At 52.5% G+C, this 21754-nt stretch overlaps 7 protein-coding genes across 7 annotated transcripts; 2 read left to right on the plus strand and 5 right to left on the minus strand.

Moving 5' to 3' along the window:
* Positions 1 to 848: 848 nt before the first annotated feature.
* CGGC5_v011587 (uncharacterized protein) lies at positions 849 to 1732 on the minus strand (the record flags this gene model as incomplete). Its single annotated transcript, XM_032032527.1, has 2 exons — positions 849 to 1408; positions 1465 to 1732. 2 exons carry the CDS (start codon positions 1730 to 1732, stop codon positions 849 to 851), a joined length of 828 nt encoding a protein of 275 aa, XP_031887882.1.
* Positions 1733 to 2346: 614 nt separating this feature from the next.
* Positions 2347 to 3930, minus strand: ifcA (Fumarate reductase flavoprotein subunit; the record flags this gene model as incomplete). The annotated part of the gene is made up of 1 exon (XM_032032526.1): positions 2347 to 3930. One exon carries the CDS (start codon positions 3928 to 3930, stop codon positions 2347 to 2349), a length of 1584 nt encoding a protein of 527 aa, XP_031887881.1.
* Positions 3931 to 4654: 724 nt separating this feature from the next.
* Positions 4655 to 5873, minus strand: LAE1-3 (Secondary metabolism regulator LAE1; the record flags this gene model as incomplete). Its single annotated transcript, XM_066152550.1, has 2 exons — positions 4655 to 4691; positions 4747 to 5873. The coding sequence occupies 2 exons, from the start codon at positions 5871 to 5873 to the stop codon at positions 4655 to 4657; spliced, it is 1164 nt and encodes a 387-aa protein (XP_066008115.1).
* A 2305-nt stretch (positions 5874 to 8178) lies between these two features.
* Positions 8179 to 9594, plus strand: PDI-0 (Protein disulfide-isomerase; the record flags this gene model as incomplete). Its single annotated transcript, XM_032032524.1, has 6 exons — positions 8179 to 8299; positions 8349 to 8356; positions 8437 to 8444; positions 8491 to 8679; positions 8735 to 9092; positions 9148 to 9594. The coding sequence occupies 6 exons, from the start codon at positions 8179 to 8181 to the stop codon at positions 9592 to 9594; spliced, it is 1131 nt and encodes a 376-aa protein (XP_031887883.1).
* A 1022-nt stretch (positions 9595 to 10616) lies between these two features.
* CGGC5_v011591 (Metallocarboxypeptidase A-like protein) lies at positions 10617 to 12024 on the plus strand (the record flags this gene model as incomplete). Its single annotated transcript, XM_032032522.1, has 3 exons — positions 10617 to 11128; positions 11181 to 11217; positions 11266 to 12024. The coding sequence occupies 3 exons, from the start codon at positions 10617 to 10619 to the stop codon at positions 12022 to 12024; spliced, it is 1308 nt and encodes a 435-aa protein (XP_031888157.1).
* Positions 12025 to 12542: 518 nt separating this feature from the next.
* On the minus strand, positions 12543 to 13676 carry adh-0 (NAD-dependent alcohol dehydrogenase; the record flags this gene model as incomplete). The annotated part of the gene is made up of 1 exon (XM_032032521.1): positions 12543 to 13676. The coding sequence occupies one exon, from the start codon at positions 13674 to 13676 to the stop codon at positions 12543 to 12545; it is 1134 nt and encodes a 377-aa protein (XP_031888158.1).
* A 970-nt stretch (positions 13677 to 14646) lies between these two features.
* On the minus strand, positions 14647 to 21268 carry Tf2-6-4 (Transposon Tf2-6 polyprotein; the record flags this gene model as incomplete). The annotated part of the gene is made up of 6 exons (XM_066152551.1): positions 14647 to 15714; positions 15769 to 15820; positions 15874 to 15992; positions 16041 to 16158; positions 16378 to 20085; positions 20127 to 21268. 6 exons carry the CDS (start codon positions 21266 to 21268, stop codon positions 14647 to 14649), a joined length of 6207 nt encoding a protein of 2068 aa, XP_066008246.1.
* Positions 21269 to 21754: the final 486 nt, after the last annotated feature.

Genomic DNA, 21754 nt, shown 5'->3' on the forward strand with positions numbered 1-21754 from the left:
GCCACAAATCAAGCTCTTGGCAATCCTTGGTCCCAAATTGATTCCACCCCATTAGTGAAATAAGTTTGCATAGGAAGGCAGGCCAAAAGGGCGAACCACTAGCACTCTTGCCTTCATAGACAAAACACCAATTCATGCATGGCGCTGGGCGGGCATTTTAACGCCCTGTCCTCAAGTTCACAGGGATTTGGGTTTCATTCAATTCGATCTTCGATTTGCGGGGAGCGACGTCCATCTTTTGGACACAACGCCCCCTTTGAACACTGTGTGGTGGGCGACTCTAGCTCGTGATGCAATTTCTGTCCTCATGGAAATTCGAGGGCCGGATGATGGACAACGACGACGAAGACGTCGAGGACGCACGGTGATGAAGACACACGACGATGAAGATTTTGACAGCAAATAATCTAAGCGTACGTACGCCATAGTTGATACATCCCCACCAGTCAAATTATGAAGATCCAAGCAATGGAAAGAATGTCCAAGTTGATGTAGGTTCTGTTCAATGCTGAAAATATTCAATATGCTTCTGCATAGCTGTAAGAGACCGTAGAACTCGGCAGGGAGACGAAAAAGGGGACGCATTTGGTTTACCAAGATTAGCCTTGAGTTGGATACGTGGTCTTCTGCCTATGTAACTATCAAGATGGGGGTAACTGAAAACATCAAAAGTGGTGATGTGCAACACAGGTTCCACCAGCAACGCCGTGTAAAATATTCTCTGGCCTGTTGACTTGAGAAATGCTCCATTGCCACATTTGTTCGGCAGTCAAATCGCCATGCACCCATGCCTAAGACGAAAATACCATAGAAATATAGGATCGTTGGCCGCGATCTTCTCTCTCAATCTAGACGTCATTATCTTGGTTGTTGATTTGATTCTCTCCTTCATCCTCCATGACGTCGGGAACCCTCGGACGGAAAGTTTCTTCTTCGAGATTTTTCTTCTTGGGAGCAGCGGAGGCAGGGAGACCAGCCATTTCGATATCTTTGCCACTTTTTTTGACGTTGAATGGAAGCCTGGATTGGACAGGCTGCCGCGGAGACTGTCCTCTCATGTGAAAATTTCTCCAATCGGCCTCTCGACGAGGCTTTCTCAGCCCACCGCGGCGGCGCTTGTCGACAACGAAGCCGTAGTTGTACGCCGTTCTGGCTGTGTCATCGGCAAAGTATTTGTCCCAGTCCCAGTCTTGCTTTTTGACCTTCTTGTCGGAAGGAACGGAAATCCTGAGTCGGGAAGTCTCGGGGAATAACTTCAAGAGGTGAACGGCTTCCATCTGCGCATCGTTGAGGGCAACCGAGCCGGCATCTCGAGCTCTGATCCAGACCACATCTGGGTCTTCCAGGGTTACATCAACGACGAGAACAGAATCGGGCTCGTCGCGGGGCTTGAAGGTGGTGGCGAACACTGGATTTCCGAGGTTAGATATGGCTCTTGTCGAGGAGGGGAAGACAGGGCAGTACCTTCAATGTTCGGAGGAAGCAAGTCAATGAAGGTATTGCGGCCAGGCGTGGGGAGGAGGCGAGGCTTGATGCCCTTGGACTTCCGTCTGGCATGGGCGCTGTCGGTGCTTGGGAATGTAACCTGGATCCAACCCCATGTCTTGGGGTCCTCTCGTAGGAGGAGTGTAGTCTTGACGTCCTTGGACGGCTCAAGTCGGAGGCGCTGGCCAGAAGCGTCGGTCCACGAGATTGACACAACTGTGAGACGGCGCTCCTCTCCTTTGGCCATGTTGAAAATGCCTTTGCCTTGTATCGGATGCACTGGGAGACGTGAAGTCGAAGAAGATCAGTACGCCATGTGTGGGACGATGGAGATGGGTTGAAGAGGTTGAAGTTGGACAGAAGAGGCCCAAGATCTGGACCGGAAGGCGGGAAGGTTCTGCCACCTTCCAGATTTTGCGGTGCTTCTGCCAAAGTGTGGAAAGGAAACTGCAAAAGAAGGAAGGTGCGATCTGATGGGGGAAGGATCAAGTCAGGCGCCTGCCTCCCACTCACTCGAAAGGCAAGAACTGGCGTAACGACAGACACCCCTTCTATATTTGGCTTAATGATATCCCCTTGGCTCCAGTCCGGAGAAAGGATGGCGTAATTATACCTAATGAAAGCTTTCCATTCGAATCTTGCATAAAGAAGAATCCAGAGGCCTCGAAGACAGGAACAGACTCGGAGGTACTCATCCACGTAAACAAAAAAGGGTCTTCTTCATCATGCCATACTCCCATGGACAAAACCCAAATGTCAACGGGAGCTTCTGGAAATTAGAAGCTTCATTTCTCATGGGCAGGTATTCATATATTTTCCAGGTAATGTATGGAATGGCGAAACAAAGCTCATGAATGCCGATCAAACCTCCCCGCCGCTCACCGCGGCAGCTTTGCCTGCCCTCCGACCAAAGACAGCACCCGAAGTCAGCCCACTACCTCCTGGATAGTTCTGGTAAAACAGGCCTCCCATCATCTCACCAACGCAAAACAATCCTGGGATGGGTTTCCTTGTCGTGGCACTGATTAGCTGCGCATTCTCAGCGTCCACTTTGAGCCCGCCAAATGTGAACGTAACCCCGCAAGTCACCTTGACAGCAAGAAACGGACCCTTATCAACAGGAAGTGCCCAATTCGACTTGGCCAATGGCAGTTGCTTCGTCGATGATTGTGTCGAAACACCGTCCAGAACAGAAGGATCCCACTTTGCCGATGGGTTTTCCTGCTGAAACGCATATACTGCAGAGTTGTACTCGTGCAAAGTGCTGAGGAACTTTTCACGATCTTTGAGTCCATTCGAAGATAAGATGTCTGCGAGCTCTTCAATCGTTGCCGCCTCGAAGCGATTTTCCTTGAGTCTCTCCGGGCGATACTCTTCAGATCGTAACCATGGTGTCGTTCGGGCGTCCCAAATCTGGAATGCGACGTGATCCGGCTGTTGGAGGATGGCACGGCCAAACTTGGCATACGTGTAGTTTCTCATTGCAACACCTTCGTCAACGAACCGATTTCCTTCGACATTGATCATGAGGCCCAGGGGGTATCCGGACTTGGTGTGCTCGTTGGATGCCTCGCGGTCACCGACTGACGGATCCGCATTTGCATCCCAACATGTAGCATGGCACCCGGACCAGTTGCCTACAGGCAAAGCGTCGAGATCACGAATAGCCAGCTCGATGCAGTCTCCCATGTTATACGGTGTCCCGCGCACCATTGCCATATCCCACCCAGGTCCAAGATACTGACTGCGCATCCGTGGGTTCGACTCAAAGCCGCCTGCTGCGAATACAATCGCATTTGCTGAAATGACCTGCTCCACTCCTTCGTGAAGAACCGTAGCCAGATAGCGATGCTTCCCACCCTCGGTCTGTCGTTTGACCCCTTTCAGCCCAGTACCCCAAGAGAGGAGCACACCACTGGTTTTGGCCGCAGCTAGATGATCCGCGATGAGACCTTTGCCTCCGTCCTCGGTCTTGAGACACAGCCCGCCCCAGAATTTGAATCTCCCGTTGACTTCATATGCCTGTCGGTTGAAAGAAAGCTGGAAACGAATGCCATGTTCTGCAAGCCACTTCACGGTAGACCGTGAGTCCGTGATCAGTGCTCGAGAGAGCTCCTTGTCCGAACGTCCAGCGCAGACGTTTTCCATGTCCTTTGCAAAGTTCTCAACCCTGTAAGGTGCCAGGTCAATCTTGGTCGCCTTTTCGCTGTCGACGTTGTTGACGAGCGGGAGGACATCGTCGAGGCCGTCGTGGACTGTACGATAGGCGCCGGCGGTGAAGTAGGAGTTTCCTCCAACCCATTCTTCGGGACATTTGTCAATTAGCAGGACAGTTGGCTTTTGGCCGGATGGGAACTGCGTTTCAGCGGCTGACAGAGCGGCGGAGAATCCTGCGTTGCCGCTGCCGACGACGAGAACGTCGCATTCGGTGCTGGGCAGAGGCATGACAGCGGTGGGAAATCGACGAGTCGGGCGAAGACGATGATTTGGAACCGAATCGTTAGATGACGCTAATTTGCCGTCAACGATGAGGAATGTTCTTAAGCAATGGGAAATTCGTCAAAAATAACGTGAAAGATTCCCGAGACGGGAGTGAGTCCGTCGTAACTCCCGCGGGAACGGGGAGTTGCCCCTCATGCGGGGGAGCGGGGGAGGGGCAACAAGTCACTGCACTTCGGACACATCCGCCGGGTACGACGTGCCGATGACCGGACGTTGACCGAAGGCGCACTCAAAACATCAAAGAGTTCGCATCGGCGGCGATTGAATGGCATATTGAAACAAACAGGTGATGGCGACTGAATTAAACAACATGTACATGACAAACTTCGTGTGATTGATCGGGCGGATGCATCCGCGTGGCAACGCATCGCTATCGACGTTGGTAAGATGGCTAGGCAGTCGGCTGGAGGATTAAGAAATTGAGCAGGCTTTGATATTATTTTTTCCTTGTTTTAATCAAGGCTGTTGATTATTGGGATATGGCGCGTATGGAACTAGGCGTTCTTCCTAATGATAATGGTTGTTGTCGACACGATTCTCGTTCAGAACAGAAAACCCCCGTCTTCCTCCTAGTAGAGCTACCGGACTGATACAAGCCGGGCAAACTTGGAAGGGTCTGTTTCCCTGATCTGCATTGGTCTCTTCTTGGTCGTCTCCCCAGCTCCTTTCAGAAGATCGCTGGCTTGCGCCCATAAACAATAGTCCTGGAAAATAGTCAGCCGTATACATCATATCCACCATGTCAGGAGGGACACGTACGTCTCGCACCAAGCATAGTTAGACTTCTTCTTCATTTCCCTCCTCATCTGCGCCCCAAGTACCGTCGCCTGTATCGGATCCCATCCCAGAATCTCCGTCATCAGGAACGTGGCAAATCCCTCCAGACTCTGATCAAAGGCCATATTGATGAGAAGCCCCGCGTGTTGCAGCTTCTCATCTTTCGGCCATCCGTGCATGGGCGTCTTGATCTTCCTCTCCACCACGTCGACGAACCCAGCTGCCTCCATGTTGTGCTTCATTGTGTGCCCCCGGGAGATTGAGAAGGACCGTCCCATCTTCTCTCCACCTTGGTCGAAAATTTGCCTCCATTCGTGGAAGATGTGATCGGGCGGGAGCTGTACGTGGTCGGACTGGATGTTGACGTCGAATTCTAGGTTCTGAACCCAACCACCAGGCTTGAGGTGCCGGAAAGCTGACCGGTACAAGCTGACCCAGTCTGGTATACTACCGTAGAGACATCGCAGGTGGACGAAGTCAAAGTGATTCTCCGGCCACATCCAGTCGAGGAGGCAGTCATCCATGACGAACCGCAGGTTGGTAGGTACCCACGTCGGCTGAATAGGACTGATATCTGTACCAAGAACCTCGGCATCGGGGTACTGGTCTGCGAAGTCGATTGCCCAAATCCCTGTCCCCGTGCCGACATCCAGGACGCGCTGTGGGTTATCACCAATTGGCGCCAGAAAGAGCTCGTCGTCAAGAAGCATCAGCAGTGCGTTATGGATCATGTCTAGCCCGTCATTCTGTTGCTCGTCGTTCGGCGCCCAGTACTCTGTCGTCTTGCTGTTCTGGTACGTCCGACCATGAAGCTTGCGATAGTCGAAGATGCTCTCGGACAGCGACGCCGTAGACGATACAATACTCTGGGCGTCGATGGCAGAGTCTGCATCGTCGTTGTCATCTCCACCATCGAGGTCCGGGTTCGGTTCAATCCGCGTATGTGCAGCCACTCCAGGCTGTGGATCGGCAGCAGGATCCCGGACAGACGGCCCCGTTCTCGAAGGCTGCGGATCAGCAGGAGGGCTTGGGATAGAAGCGGGAGGGCTTGGGATTGACGGCTCCGTCCTTGAAGGACCCGTCGCCAGCTCGATGAACGCAGATGCCATGTCGTTCCACAGATATCGCCGTCAAGTTCTCGCACGGATGAACGCTGAAGAAGGATGGCAGGACGAATCGTGGGGACGCAGAGGTCGCCGCAGAGATTTTCAGAGAAGCAGACGAGCAGGCACCAGGTTTCTGTCTGACCGAGACAAACGGTCTTTAAGAGGGGAGGGGTGTCATCGTACGAAAAGGACCGCCATGCGGTGAAACCTCGCGGTCCATCCCGTTTCGCTGCTCGATTCCTCACAAATAAAATCTCATCTCTCGCTTAGGCTAGAGGTGACCGGCCAGTGACGTGCCTTTCAATGACGCAGCGGGCACAGAGGCACGCCGTTCCGCAATGCACCCCGTTGAGGAGCGCAAAGGGCGGCGGGCGCTCTGTCTCAGTCTGCAGCCGACAGTTGAGGCGCTGCCAACGGTTGGAGCGAGATTAGGTTCATTGGGCGTCCCGTCAGCCGATGTGGAGGAAAAAGCAAAGAAAATAAAAGGTTGTCAAACGGCAGCAAACAACGTTGGCTCTCGATTGAACGCGTATGTCGGGGTTGGGCTTCCACGCATCGTCATTCGCTGCGTGTCATGCATGCAACCGAGGCGTTTCTGCACTTTCTTTCGGACTCGGTTACTCCCCCGATGGCTCCGATCAATGCCAGCTGAAAACCCGGTGTTTACGCGCCCATGGACTTGCCTGACTGGGCGAACGAGATGCATCGGTTAGGCCTACCCGGTCCTTGGGAAGCAGCGATTGGCAATGGAGGTTGGCGAGATGATGGCATCGAGAGCGCCCATGTCGGATCGCGTCTGCGGGTGGAGTCGAGCGGGTGGCCCTCGTGGGTGAGGGGCTGACGGGAGCGAGCATGCATCAACGGATAGACCTGCATTCCCGTGCCGAAGGCATCGTTATGTCCGTCAGTGCGGGCGAATACGGGCGTAATGAGGGGAAGAGGTTCGCTCGTTTGCTCTTGACACGGCCCGAGACAGGACCCTCAAGGAGGAGACACCGTGATGCTGTCTTGACATGGAAGAACGATTGGGTTTCCGGCTTTTGCGAGATAGCAGCCTGTGGGAACTAAGACATACCTATTTGTCAAAGAATGCAGCTCCCAGGTCGATTCACTGCGCAATCGAGGCGAGCTGGTGTTGCAGCCTGCATGTCATCACTCTTCCGGCTGCCGGGTTGTCATCACACCCTTAGCGTTTGCTCAGCCTCTCGTGTTACCCAAACACGATCTTCTGCCTGCCGGTGATGGAAAGCGGGGCTACATGCCGGCCAGCTCACACCGAGTTCTTCCTGCATTGAGTGTGTGTCTGCTAGTCGAAGTAGCCGTTGAACATGATTCAAGCTTCCACTGACATCTCCCTTGCAAGCTCAGTTGCTCGATTCGTGTTACAATCCATAGTGGGCTCTCTTCGCGTTGGTCTAGACTCTGTCAAGTCGGCACGTTTTTGCCGGTTCGTGGGGGCGAGGCCATGGGGTTGAATAAGGTTGAGATCAGCCGGCAAACGGCTCCTAGAAAACCTTAATCCTAACCGATCTTTAACTCATCAGTCAAAGCCAGGAGGATACTATCGTACAATGGCGTTTGCCCCATACTTGAGGGAAGGTGTGCTGTGCGGGGATGAAGGCATCGTCGCAGTAGACACGATGCGCGTCATTCTCGAAGCCAACTCTCCTTCGACGGCAACAACACTCCGACGAACAGGTTTCCTCTTATGGAATAGGTTGAGGTGGGATCCATACCGGTGAGCGTCTAGTCGAGGAACTTCCACTATACTGAAGGAGAGGCGTGCATGCATTTGATAGCTGAATGCGCAGGAAGATGGAGCGAATGATGAGTCGAAGGACAATGTTCGAAGGACTGGACTAATGCTGCGGGCAAGGACCGGGGAACATGTACGCTCGATCCCGGAGTTGCAAGCGATTTACCGGCCAGGGCATGCGATCGGCCCCGAGACGGGTAGCTCCACAGCGGCGTTGTGCAGCTCCGTTGAAGATTCGGCTCGGCTTAGCACGCTTCCGCTCTCGTTCTCACCGTTTGCATCACTTCGAAGCCGATGGTGGTTGATTTATTGCAAACCCGTGGTCCAGGAACTGGAGTTCAGGACACCGTTCATGCTTCGGCGCTGATTCCCCACCCCCTGAAGGCGATCAAACGGCGGTTCATCTAAATTCAGGGGTGCAAGGGGCAGCTAGGGTTCCCCGCCGCAGCGAGTCAATCCCCCAAGCTCGAGCTTTGAAGTGGCCTTTTTCTTCCTCTCTTTTTCTTCGGCATCCGGCCACTGTGTTCATACGTCACCGTCGCACTCGTTAGAATGTCTCTGAAGGTTGTCTTGCCGCTGCTGGCGCTCGCTGGTACCGGCCTGGGCTGGCAACACAAAGCAGAAGCTCAAGTTCGTGATGTGATTGCCAGCAATGAATACAGCCTGATTGCCTGTAAGTTGACTTCCTTGGAGCTTTGGAGCTACGCTGATCACTTGGATAGTTGTCGCGGTAAGCTCGCCATAAATGTCCCAGCAGCTCCGAGCAGCTCAACGATATCGTTCTAGCACGCAACATACTGATCCAAGAAGCCTTCAACGTACGTTGCGCGTCGCACCTTTAGTTAACCTCTCTGACCATATCAGCGATGCATCTAAAGCTCTTGAGCCGCACTGGGGTGCCGTCGAGGATGCGATCCCGACTGCCCTCTCCGTCGATTGCGAAGCCTCTCCCGACCTTTGTGCCGACCTCGACGTCGCTTCCTTCCCCGCGATCCGCTTCTACCGGCCTGATGGTACGAAACATCACTATCGTGGTTCCCGGAAGGGGTCTGAGTACGTCGAATCCTAAGCTTGACTTTTGTCACTCCCAGCTAATGAGCCTGCGCAGAATCGGCGCCTTCGTCAATCGCATGAACCGACCCGTCATAACCCCCGTCGAGAAGCAGACTCTGTCCTCCTTCCGAAGCAGCGACGACGTCGTCGTGCTGGGCCAATTCACCACCGAAGAATCCTCCCTACGCGACCGGTACAATGATCTTGCCGAGCGCTTCCACGATCGCTATGCTTTCGGCTTGACCGACGTTCCCGAATCCCCGGGCCGAATTACATGCTGGAATAATGCCATTGGCGCGATGCAAATGTCGTCAGAGCTGGAGGAGGTCGACGCCATGGAGAAGCTCGTGAAGAAGTGCGCGGCGCCATTGGTACCGCGATTGACGAGACGTGATGAGGCGGAGTACCTCAATGTTTGTTCCCTTCTGCTAGCCTCTAAGTGTATCGTGATTGCTGACCCAGATGCAGGCAGGCAAATCGTTGGTCTACTTCTTCGCCAGGATCGATCAATTCCTGGACGCATGGAGCTCCGCCGTCATTCCCTTGGCCAAGAAGTATCACCAGTACATCACTTTTGTCACTGTCGACCTGACCGAGTACCCCGAGATGCCTGCAATGTTCGGCCTCCCCACAAACATCGAAGACGCTGTTGCTTTGCAGAATCCAGCCACTGGCCAAGTGTTCCCGTTCACTGGAGAGATCACAATCGATGCCGTGGAAGCATTCATCACCGATATTTCTGAAGGTAACATCGAACCATGGGATGGAGAGACGATCCTCGAAGTCGTTGAGGTTGACGCAGACGATGAGGCGGCTCCGACCCAGGCCGAGGAACAGAAGGAGAACCAAGAGGGAGCCTCCAAGTCCAATGCCGAAGCCGCGAAGGAGAAGACCGATACTCATGATGAACTTTAAGAGTGGCGTTGCCAGAGTCGATCTGAGCAGTTGGATCGGTGGTCTTGTATGTACCTCACAGCGTACATTGCAATTCCATCGAAGGGATAGGAGAGCCACGTGTTTCTCCAAGTCATTGGACGTGGAACTCCACCCATGCGTCAATCGCGAAATAAGTAAGCCACTGCAACTTGGAAAAGATGTGATAACGGTTTTCTTTGACAATACTCTTGCGAACCTGTATCGAAGCTTTCCTGGTTATCATAAACAGCAGCACGATGCCTAGTAGGCATCTATCAAAGTGTAAACATATTTTTCATAGTGCGGCGCAAACCTCCACAAATTGGATGTGGCTGGGCTCAAAAGGTAGGAGATAATGACCACACTTTTCCACACCAACAACCGACTTCTCGGGAACTTCGGGCAACATCAGACGATGAGAGGAAGTTGGAGCGAACGTGATCAAAAGCTCCCTGCAGATAGCGTCTTGGTAATACCAGGTAGACACGACCTCGAATGATTCCCGAGATCATCCAAGCATGCATCCCACAGATTTTCCCTGTGAGACTTACCATGGGGGAGATCAATTGAAGGTAAGAATTGAAAACGCCATGATCAATAAAAATCGCGAATTCTAAAAAGTCCCAGTATGATGAGAAACGCCATGCATTTGCTAGCTCCATAAGGAAGGTGACCCTGATGGTTTACGTCATTGCGAATCTATGGCAGAAGAACGCTACTTGGGGTCTTTCCTAGCTTGCACTGGGACCTGGAACTTGCATGCTCAGAGTGCAGCTCAGAGTGCAAAGTCTGCTATTTCATCCTAGTTCGTAACAGCACACCATCATCGTACTCCAGTGCGGGACAGGCTTGGCGCTTACTTCCTAGAAGATGCGCAATATCAGCAGAAAACTCACGAATCCTTGCCAGCTTGGTGGTGAGATACTTAAAGGCATCCGCAGTGTCCCTCGCCCTAAGATTCCTAGCCTCAGTCCTTTTTCGCGTGCACCGCTGTAGACCGTTACAGACCTTCAGTTGCGACGATGAAGCCCATCCTCGTCGCCTCACTTGTAGCCTCCCTCGCCGCGGGACTCTCTGTCCAGAAGCGAGGCGCCATCTCGTATCAAGGTTACCAAGTTCTCCGCGTCAAGACTCTTAGCAAACTGGCCTCCGTCCAACAAAAACTCTCGACAATCCCCCACGAGCAATGGAACCACGACATCGACACTCACATCGATATTGTGATCTCTCCTGACCAGGTCGCCAACATTGAGGCTCAAGGTCTAGATTACCGCGTGCTTCACAAAGATCTCGGCGAGTCTATCACAGCAGAGTCTCAGCTCAGGGGTACATACAAGCGCGATGTCGACGATTTGTCATGGTATGACTCCTACCATCCGTATGCGGACCATATTCAGTACATCAAGAACCTCCACGAGTCTTTTCCCGACAACTCAGAATTGATTACCGCTGGCCACTCTTATGAGAATCGGACCATCCAAGGGATTCACCTTTGGGGAGACGGCGGCCCGGGAAAGCCAGCTGTTCTTTACCAGTGAGTTGTATGCTGTCAGATTATGATAAAACAGGCTCTAATGTCATTTCAGCGGCAACGTGCATGCCCGAGAATGGATTACGTCCAAGGTGAGTTAACCGCTGAATGTCCCAGAGCATCCGGCTAACCTGATCAAGGTGGTTGAGTATCTAACTCTCCAACTCATCAACACCCACAAGAACGCCACCAATGCCACGGACTCCTGGTTGAATACTTATGACTTCCACATCTTCCCCATCGTCAACCCCGACGGCTTTGCGTACTCCCAGGAAGTTGATCGTCTCTGGAGAAAGACCCGCACCCCGCCTCCCCCGCCGCCGCAGAACCAGTCCTGCTATGGTACAGACATCAACAGAAACTGGGAATACGGATGGGACGTAAACTCGCTTGGTGCTTCGACTAATGCCTGCGCCCAGGCTTACCGAGGCCAGAAACATTCCGACACCATTGAGAACCAAGGTCTCGATGCCTACGTGCGCAAGCTCCGTGACGCGGCTGGAATCAAGCTGTTTATCGACTGGCACAGCTACGGCCAGTACATCCTTTCACCCTTCGGATCGAAGGAGGAGTGGTATGCACCCGAGCTTGGAAAGTGGACCAAGGCCGCATCAATCCTGAGCGAGGTCATCCGGGACAGCTCCGAGCGGCGCACGACGTTCACCTTTGGACCGAGTGGTGCTACACTGTACACAACCACCGGAGCTGCTCCGGACCACGTCTACGCTATTGGTGGTGCTGACTTCTCGTACACCATTGAGCTTCCTGATACGGGGGACTATGGCTTTATTCTGCCACCTGAGCGTATCAGAGGCGCTGCTGAGGAGCAGTGGGTTGGTCAGAGTGCCTTGTTTCCGCTGTTAGACGAGGTCTTCTTTGACGGTATCGGCCCTGCGTGATCAAATATCACGGATACCAATAGTGACTGGGATCCGCGGCTGCTAGAAAAGAAGCATGTCATGTATTTCTTCTTAAATCTACATAGGGGTTTCAAATCTCTCTCATATAGCTAAAAGTCTTCAAGAGACCGCTTGACACTCTTATTCTAGAGCAACTATCTTTTCTGTGGTGATACACTCTAACTCACTGCCGTCGTCGCTGCCATCGCCATCGTCGTCGTCATCATCGTCGTCGTCTTCGTTATTATCATTGCCGCCGCTATCATCATTATTACTTCCACTGAAGTCTTTCAGAGAGATTTATATAACGACACCGGAAACAGACCGCTGGGTCACAAGCCAATTAAATGCGTTGTATCTAATGCGTAAGAATAAAGCCCATCACACAATCGTTTCTTAACAAAACCAAAGCAACAGTTTCACACTTTCCTGTTATATAAAATGCACTCAAATCCCTGCTATGGCATATCTACTCAGCTTACAAACAGGGCTTCACCTGCATTGTAAAGCTCATGACACTATGGGCAAACAACAGCGTAGTGTCTCCATGCGACATTTTCCCGAGCATATTCCACAGCTTCCATCACCTGATCTAGAGTAAACTCCTTCACTATAGTACCACTATCGACGCCAATCCTCAGCAATCCACAAGTCACCATGCCGAGCAACTGCTCCACAGTTTGACGGTTGCAAACCCACTTTCCAAGTATTTGTAGATCTCTGGTAACTGCCGAGATGTAGCTCAAACCTCCAAGCCCTGCAGTCGTTCCGCCGCTTAGGACAATGCGACCATTGAACTTTAGCGTGCGAGACGCAGCTGAGAGGTAGAACGCCCCGGTATTGCCCTCAGGGGTCCAGTCATTGTAGACCTCAGCTCCGGCTCCATCTGGTGTGGCTTGCATGATTGCTCTGTAGTCTGTCTCGTCGTCACCAGTCATCACAACGTACTTCAGACGGCCTGGATCTCCACCGATTTTCTGCTTCATTGCCGCGAGCTTGCTTTCGCTCCGTCCAAGGGCAATGACGTTTCCACCCACGGCCAAGGCAATTTCAACGGCTAGACCGCTGAACATACCAGACGATGGGCCAATGATGATGGTCTCGGCGGGCTTCAGCTTTGCGGCTTCAATGATAGCTCCAGCGGAGACAGCGTAGTTTGCGATGGACTGTAGCACCGCTGGTCTGTAGCCAAGCTCTCCACATAGGCGGTCTTCGTTGAGCAGAATACAGTTCTCCAGGGGGACTTTGGTGTACTGCTGGAATGCACCTTCTTTCCACTCTTCCCAGAGCCTATAGGCCCCGTCACTCGTGCCGCAGATGTGACCCTGCACAATCTTGGTGTAGGGATCGTCACGGGCCTGTACCATTGGTTGGATGTACACAAGATCGCCAGACTTGAGGCGTACCGCGTCCGGGCCCACGGCGTGGATACGTCCCACGCATGGCGGATTCGGAATGACTGGGAGCTGCAAGTTGTGTTGTGGCAGCTTGCCATCTAAGATGAGGTGCATGTAAGACGTGAGGGATGTCGCGAGATTTCGCACGACGACGGTACCCGCAGAAGCCTCGGGCACGGGGAGTTCGACCTTCGTCAGAGGTGCGCCGAACGCAGTGAGCCTCATGGCAAAGTTAGTCGGTGTAGGAGAGACCATGTTGATCTGAGCTTTAAAGCTGGTGGCCGGGGAAGGGAAAAAGTAGTAGTGAGTGTGATATCTGTCTTGTGACTGCAGATACCAAGAATCTAGCTGAGATGAGGACTCGCGTTGAGTCTATTGTATTTATCATACGTTGCGCCTTTACGACGACATCATGTTCGCGTCTTCGGTATCCTTTCGCTCTTCGCGTTTGTGCTCCGGAACCCGAGAAGATGAGGTTTGGGCTCGCTTTCGCATTTGAGTTGCCACACAGTATTATCCCCAAGTCTTAGCTGTTCGCGCAACTCTGACAATGATGGAGCGATCTCTGTCTCACTAGCCCTACTAACGACGTAGAGACTGGCGCCTTGAATGTCATGCGCATCAATTGACGTCTGAGCGCTGGTAAATAACATAGGCGAAGACGAGAAAGTCTTCACATTATTCGCTTATTAGCCGTTGTTGGCATCAGGACACCGGCTGGATGTGAGACTGAACTCATCTTCTATCAAGTTGGCACACTCATTGAAAGGCCGAGACGTTTACCTCCCTCATCCTTGATACACATAAGTGCAACTTTAGTCAAATCGCAATATGCAAGCCGCTGACACGCAAATTTACAGCTCCAAAAACACTCTTATCCACCTTCTCGTCGTCCGATTCGCGTCGCGGTTCGCATTGTGTGGGGCATTCGTCCGAAGCGGCGGACGGCCTAGTGGAGACCTGTCAGCTGGGTGCATTAGTCTTCTTTCAATGTCCAGTTGGGTTGACTTGGGCGTCCGCAAGTAAATGCGGGCTAGAGAAAGAAGAGAGAAAGGCCCAATTTGCGCCGCTTGAGAAACTCATGTGTAGATGTTTTATTATTCAGGCTAATTTCCAACATTCTCTGCGCCTTGAATGGTTGCTACCCATACCTCATTGGAGAAACTTGCCCTTATTCATGTGAACCCCAGCTGGAAAAGGACAGCTAACCCCCAGCATCCGGTTTTCAGGCAGGATTCGACCCAAGTGCACCTTTGAGACGTATCTCCCGCTTGTGTAGGAAACGAATGACAAAGGCAATGCCGATCAGAACGATCGAAAGGGCAACCATGCTCGGGTAGCCTTTGGGGTATGCAGGGGCCTCGACCTGTTGCCAAATCACCAATGGCAGCCATGCCTGAAAGACGTACGCCATTTGATTCATGGCCCCGGTGACCAAAGCCCTTTCCTCGTTATCATCGCTGCAGATTTCGTGGGCCCAGGCAAATGTGAGGCCACTGATTCCTCCTCCAAACCCACACAAGATGAAGCATGCCCATTTGAGGCTGTTGGGCACATTCCAAATTGTTAAGGGGACGTAAGCGATAATTTTGACTAGCCCTGAAAAGACAATAGCTGGCCAGCGAGCTCCCCGAAACAGACTGTCTGAGGTCCATGCGTAGATCAATGTGGTGATAATGCTGACTACCTCGGTAATCGTGGGATAGATGTTGACTTCGCGAAGACTGTAACCCTCAGACTTCAGCCAAAGGGGAAATGCGGGTTGAGAGTTTCCTCCGTTGCCGTTGTTGAAGACAATGTAAAGAATGACCAGAGTCCAGATATGCCAACTGGAAAAGATCTTGACGAACTTTGCCTTCGTATAAGGGGCCCTCTGGGCGCGTCCTTCCAGCTGCATACGCTTTTGAGCTAGGACGATTTCATCGGGAGTAAAGTACCAGGCTTTTGTGATTTCTGGTAAATCAGGCAGGAAGAAGAATCCAGAAATGGCAATCGGGAGGGACACGATAGTGTTGGTGATGAACAGCCACTGCCAGCCGTGATAGCCATGCACGCCGTCAAGATTATGGGCACCAGCCATAAGATAGCCGGAAACCATTGACCCAACGTTTCCCATTGCATGGAACAAGCAACTACGCTTGGCCAGTTCGTCTTTCCGGTACCAGGAGCCAATGATGTATTGCATCCCTGGATAAAAGGTGGATTCTGCAAGGCCAATGAAGAAGCGAAGGACGTAGATCTGAGTTGAAGTCTGGCATTTTGCAAGTAGGATAGTGAGAACTGACCAGGTAACCTAATATGCCAATCAGTTGCTGTTTGAATGTGTAATTTGCTTCTAGTTTCCTACCTCGCAAATTGGAATCCAGATTCGAGGGCGAATCCGGGTGAGAAGCATGTTACTGGGGAGGCTGTCATTATGGATGTTGAGTGACACAGTAAGGGGTAGACTAACCTGGGAATCTCTCCAATCACGTATCCTACCGTCCAACAAACTTGCATATAGTTGAGCTCATTCCCATACAGGCTGAGATCCTCTTTCATGCCAGACACAAATGCATTGTTGATGTTGACCTGGGTGTTTCAGTCACTGCTCATTTTCGTCGGGCTTTCATCAAGTACCTGATCCAAATACTTAATGAAGTAACCGAGTGATGCCAATGTCATCAACACCGCATCGAGCTTGAAGAGAAATCGACGTTCCTCCGGAGACTTGTCGAAGGTGTCCCACTGTAAGGGGCTGGCCCCTAGGCTTGTTCAACGTAGAGGTGCCGTCGATTGACTATTCTAAGCTGAAGAAGGAGGAAAGGACTTTACAGGGATAGGCGCCTAGCAGCAGTGATGCAGACCGGGGCTAGGCGGTGTGCTACAGCAGAATAGTGGATCCGGCGGAGCCGGATCTCGGTAGCTGCTCCGGCAAAGCCGGAGATCTCGGCCGGGCTCTAGCCCGTTACATTACCTCCCCGCTCCCCTCCGGCGGCGCGTCCGTGGCGCTAGAGCTGGGTCTCCGTCGTGCTTCATCGCAGGGCCGTAACGTTGTTCGTAAGCCTCCATCGCTTCCGTCCCCTGGAGCGTCTCGATAGGCTCCCAGGTTCTCTCTGCGTATCCTTCCCACTTAACCAGCACTTCACGGCGTCTCCCACGCCCTCGACGCTTCCAGGCGGCGGCGTCGATACTCTCTACATTCCAGGTCTCCTCGCCTTCGTCATCTATAATTGGGGGCGGCTGCTCGTCGTCTAGCGTTTGCCCAGGTAAAGGGTCGTTACCTGCACGCTTCAGGGTATCCACGTGGAAGCGTGGGTATATAGCCGTTGGCACGTTAAGCTCTACCACGTATGGTGAGATAACCTTCGTAACGGTATACTTATGGTGCAACCAATCCAGTTTCTTGCATGGCCTAGGAGACCTGTAGTGGCCCATGTGAAGCCAGACTTTGTCGCCTGCTTCTAGTCTCTCCGTAGGCTGGCGCTTCCTGTTAGCCAGCTCCTCATAGCGTTGCTGCGTTGAGGCAAGGGTCGACCGTGCCATATCCATCACGTCCTGGAGCCTTGTTACCAACTTGCGTGCCAGGTCCTCGCGACGGCCCCCATGGTCTTCTGGGTCTGCCTCTTGAACCCGGACAGGCTCTGGGTGGTATCCGTGTTCTAAGAAGAAGCTGCTCATGCCTATAGCGCTGCTATCGCGGCTGCAGAGCGCTAGTTGAGCTGCTGGGAGGTTATTCGCCCAATCCTTCTGCGAGTAGGTAATGTAATTGCGTAGGTAGGCCTGGATCTCTTGGTTCATCCTTTCTGGGCCGCCATCAGTCTGTGGGTGATAGGCAGTACTGAGCCGCTGTTCTATTCCTAAAAGCTTGCAGAATTGCCGCCAGAAGCGGCTCGTCCAGTTGCTTCCTCTGTCGCTCACGATTGAAGTAGGGACGCCGTGGAAGCGGAAGTGGCAGCTCAGGAATCGTTCAGCGCAGGCTTCAGCTTCCATACTTTCCATAGCTTCAAGGGTTACGCCTTTTCCTAGCCGGTCGATAATTACCCAAAGGTATCGCTCACCCTTATCCGTAAGGGGAAGGTCGGTAATGAAATCCATAGCGAGGTCGCTTCGTATACGCTGCGGTATTGGTAGAGGTTTCAGAAGTCCTTTTCGATGCTCTCTCCAGATGTGGCTTCGCCCGCAGCCATCGCAATTGCGGCAGAAGCGTCGTACTAGCTGTGACTGGCCAGGCCAGTAGAAGCGCCTACTGACTAACGCGAGGGTATTATCTCTACCAGGGTGGCCACTAAGTACTGAGTCGTGGCTGCTTTGAACGATACGAGTACGTAGTGTGTTCGCCTCGCTATCTAGGTCTTCGCTACCTGGTACCCAGATCCGGTCTCTGAATAGTAGTCGGTTGCCATTATCGATCTCACACTCAGCAATCTGGACCTTTAGCTTGAGGCTAGGAGGGAAGCTTCTTTCTCGTTGTTTCACAGCATTATATGCCTGCTGGTAGACTTGGTCTTGCCCTTGGGTCTGGTCCCAGAGTTGCTGTAGTTCCTTATCGTCGGTGAACACAAGCACTGATGGGGCTGCCTCTACGCGTCGTGTACGCGTTGAGGTAAGGGCTACTTCGGGAAGAAGCTGGAGAATCCGGCCTTGTTCGCGCTCGTCCTCTAGAGACGTAGGTACGTCTTGTTCGCGTCTAGAGAGTGCGTCTGGCACTACTGCTTCACTTCCTGGCCGGTACTGTATCTCGAAGTTGTACTGAGACAGCTCCTCTGCCCATCGGCTTTGTCGTTCTGTGAGCCTCTGCTTTGTCATGAAGTACTTCAGGTTCTTATGATCAGATAGAACCTTGAACTTATTGACGCTCTGCAGTTCCGCTCTCCATGCTCGTAGGCAGCTAATAATAGCTAGCATCTCCTTATCGTGGATTGGGTAGTTGAACTGGGCGGCATTCAGCCGCTGCGAGTGGTATGCTACTGCGTGACGTCTCCCATGCTCATCTTCTTGTGACAGTACTCCTCCAAGGGCGAAGCCTGAGCAGTCAGCCTCAACGTAGGTTGTACGCTCAGGGTCTAGTTGATGTAGGATAGGCTTGGCTGCAAAGATCCTCTTAAGCTCCTGGAATGCTACTTCCTGCTCTTTACCCCAGTGGAATAGGACGCCCTTCTTTGTAAGAGATATAAGGGGTCCAGCAATCTCTGAGTATGCTGGGATGAAGATCCGATAGTAGTTTGCAAACCCTAGGAAGCTTCTAACTCCCTTAACCGTCTTTGGCGCAGCCCATTCCTTGATTGCCTTCAGCTTCTCAGGATCGCAGGAGATGCCTACTCCTGCGGTGATAATGAACCCTAGGTACTTGACTGTCTTCACAGAGAACGCACACTTATGAGGGTCTAGCCGGAGCCCTGCAAGAGCAAGCTTCCGTAGTACTAGCTTAACCTTTGCTTCGTGGTCTTGCCGTGAGCCGTTTGAGTAGATCAGTACGTCGTCCATATATGCCGTAGCGAAATCGTCTAGGTACTCTCGAAGCACTCCGTTGATATATCGTTGAAATGTAGCGGGGGCTCCTGTAAGCCCAAAGGGTACAACTAGCCATTCGAATAGCCCATATCTTGTCCTGAAGGCCGTCTTATGCTCCTCTCCTTCAGCAATTCGTATCTTATGGAACGCTGCAACCACATCCAGTTTCGTGAACCACTTAGCAGCACTAACAGTGCGTAGTGTCTCTTGGATTAAGGGGAGAGGGTATCGGTCGCGCTTAGTGAGTTCATTAAGGGCGCGGTAGTCAACACAAAAGCGTATCCCTCCCCCTGGTTTACGTACGAACAGTACTGGTGCTGATGCCTCTGAGCTGCTGGCGCGGATAAAGCCTTTATCCAGTAGGTCTCGTAGGGTCTTACGGAGGACGAGGAGTTCTTCTCGTGACATGCTATAGAGCGGCCCCCATGGTAGTACAGTCTCATTACCACTACTATCCTGTTTGATAGGGATCTTATGGTCGACCCCAGGACGATGTGGTGGAAGGTTGGCGGCTTCGTCAGGTTGGAACAGCTTGTGGAACTCAGCTAGTATAGCTGGCGGAAGGAGGGCCTTTAGATCTGCCTTCTCAGTCTTCTTCGTAAGGGCCTTCTGTATATCTGCTAGGCTGATGGCTCGGACTTCGTATCCTGCAGTTCGTTTGGTGTCTCGTTGTGCTCTCCTATAGAGTGCAGTGAAAGGAGCTCCTGGAAGGAGACGCGCGGCTCTGATCTCCCTTACTCGATCTGGTTCTTCTTCGCCTTTTAAGCGTAGGTCTACGCCACCCCTCCTATGCCGTATCCGTTGTGCAGCGGCATCGTATAGAATACGGTTCCTCTCCATCCAAGGCTTCCCTAGGAACAGGTCGTCACCAAGGCTACGTACGGTATATGCAAAGATCTTCTCATCATAACCACACAGCTCTAGGTTGAAGACAACTACACCTGTTGCTTTTGTAGCGCCTGTAGCGTCGCTAAAGCTGCCTAGCAGCCGCTCAGAGCGGTCTACTACCGGTAGGCGGAGCTTACGGGCGAGGTCGTGGTCGATAAGGGAGTATAGATCGCACCCAGTGTCTACTAGGGCGTCTGCTTGAGTGCCCTTGTGTATGCGGGTAGTGATCACTGCTGATTTGCTGCTCATGTGATGCTTGAACTGCTTCCATTCTGTAATGTCACTAGGCTTGGCCTCTAACGCCCGACTTCGCGTTAGAGTTACTCTTTTCCCGAGCTCTCTTCAGCTTCAGAGCTTCCTAGCTCCTCTATAGCATTACTATCGCTGCTCTCCTCTCGCCTCTTAGCTTTCTCAACCTTCTTGACCTTCTTAGGCCCTGAACGTCTTGGCTTAGGGCACCGTGTAGCAATATGGCCGATCTTATTGCAGTTATAGCATTTACGGTTATCTTTCTGGGGCCTTATGTTGTCTTCTGATGAGGAAGAGTCGCTGCGGTAGCGCTGTGACTTTGCGGCTCTTCTGGGCTCCTTAGTCCGGCTGACTCCAGCCATGAGGGTGTCCCCATCGGCATCTCGGTATCGTCGTCGTTCGTGACGTTCCTGGTAGGTCCTACTATCTAGCCCTGACCCTATTATCATAAGGACCCGGGCGTATTCTGGGTAGGTTTTCGGGGGATCGATTACACTAATTAGACGGTCCCGCAGAGTGGAGTTCAGGGCTCCTTTCAGATAGTTGATTCTGACTGCGTCTGCCCAGTGTCCTCCTCCACCTTCTGCTAACTCCTTCTCAAACTTTGGGAGGAATGTAGCAAAGCTTTCGTTTTCCTTCTGTCGGATAGTACGTAGCCTATCCAGTGCCCTGGCTTCTGCATTGGGATCTCCATAGCGAGTCTCAAGGTATTGCATAAACTGATCGGAGGATTCCGCTCCATCTGCTCCGCCTTGAGCGTAGTAGGGTGACGCCATGGTTTGAGCTGTGCCTTCCAGCCTTGCGTAGATGTATGCGAATATATCGGCATCACAGTCGAAAGCTTCCCTATCTCTTCGTATCTTTCCCTTCATCTCTAGGAACCAACGTTGGAAATCTTTACGTATGCCGCTAAACTTTGGTGGGTTTGGTATTTGATGTTTCCTCCGCCCTCTAGCTGCCATCGTTATACCGTCGCTCGTTGCCTGTATAGTTGTATCGGCTGTGGACGGGGTCGTTACGCTGCTCGCAAGCGGCGTAGGGGTTGCTCTATCCGTTGACATAAGCCCATTCAGAGCTGTCAAGAGCTGCGTCATCTGGGCCGTCTGCTGGGCCATCTGGTCCTGAAGAGGACGGACGCTTGCGTTGACCGCTTCGTTGATCCGGCGATCAATCTCAGCATTCATCGCGTCGTTTACGCTACCCTCTGGCGGATCCATCGTGCCGCTCTCGTGAGGTTCCATATAGCGTCTTCTCGTTGCGCTACCCTCTAGCGAATCGTCGTGTCGCTCTCGTGAGGTTCCGTATAGCGTCTTCTCGTTTGCACTACCCTCTAGCGAATCGTCATATCGCTCTCGTGAGGTTTCGTATAGCGTCTTTTGTTGTCGAGCTTAGAATATGTAAGGGGCTGGCCCCTAGGCTTGTTCAACGTAGAGGTGCCGTCGATTGACTATTCTAAGCTGAAGAAGGAGGAAAGGACTTTACAGGGATAGGCGCCTAGCAGCAGTGATGCAGACCGGGGCTAGGCGGTGTGCTACAGCAGAATAGTGGATCCGGCGGAGCCGGATCTCGGTAGCTGCTCCGGCAAAGCCGGAGATCTCGGCCGGGCTCTAGCCCGTTACACCCACAAATAAGATTTCCATGTTCGTTTCGGTGCTTCTTGGAGGACCTCAGTGATAGCCGGCTCGACGATGCCCTTGTCGTTG

Source organism: Colletotrichum fructicola, assembly GCF_000319635.2.
Source record: "Colletotrichum fructicola Nara gc5 chromosome Unknown KSG_Nara_v1_contig06, whole genome shotgun sequence".
NCBI classification, from domain to species: domain Eukaryota; kingdom Fungi; phylum Ascomycota; class Sordariomycetes; order Glomerellales; family Glomerellaceae; genus Colletotrichum; species Colletotrichum fructicola.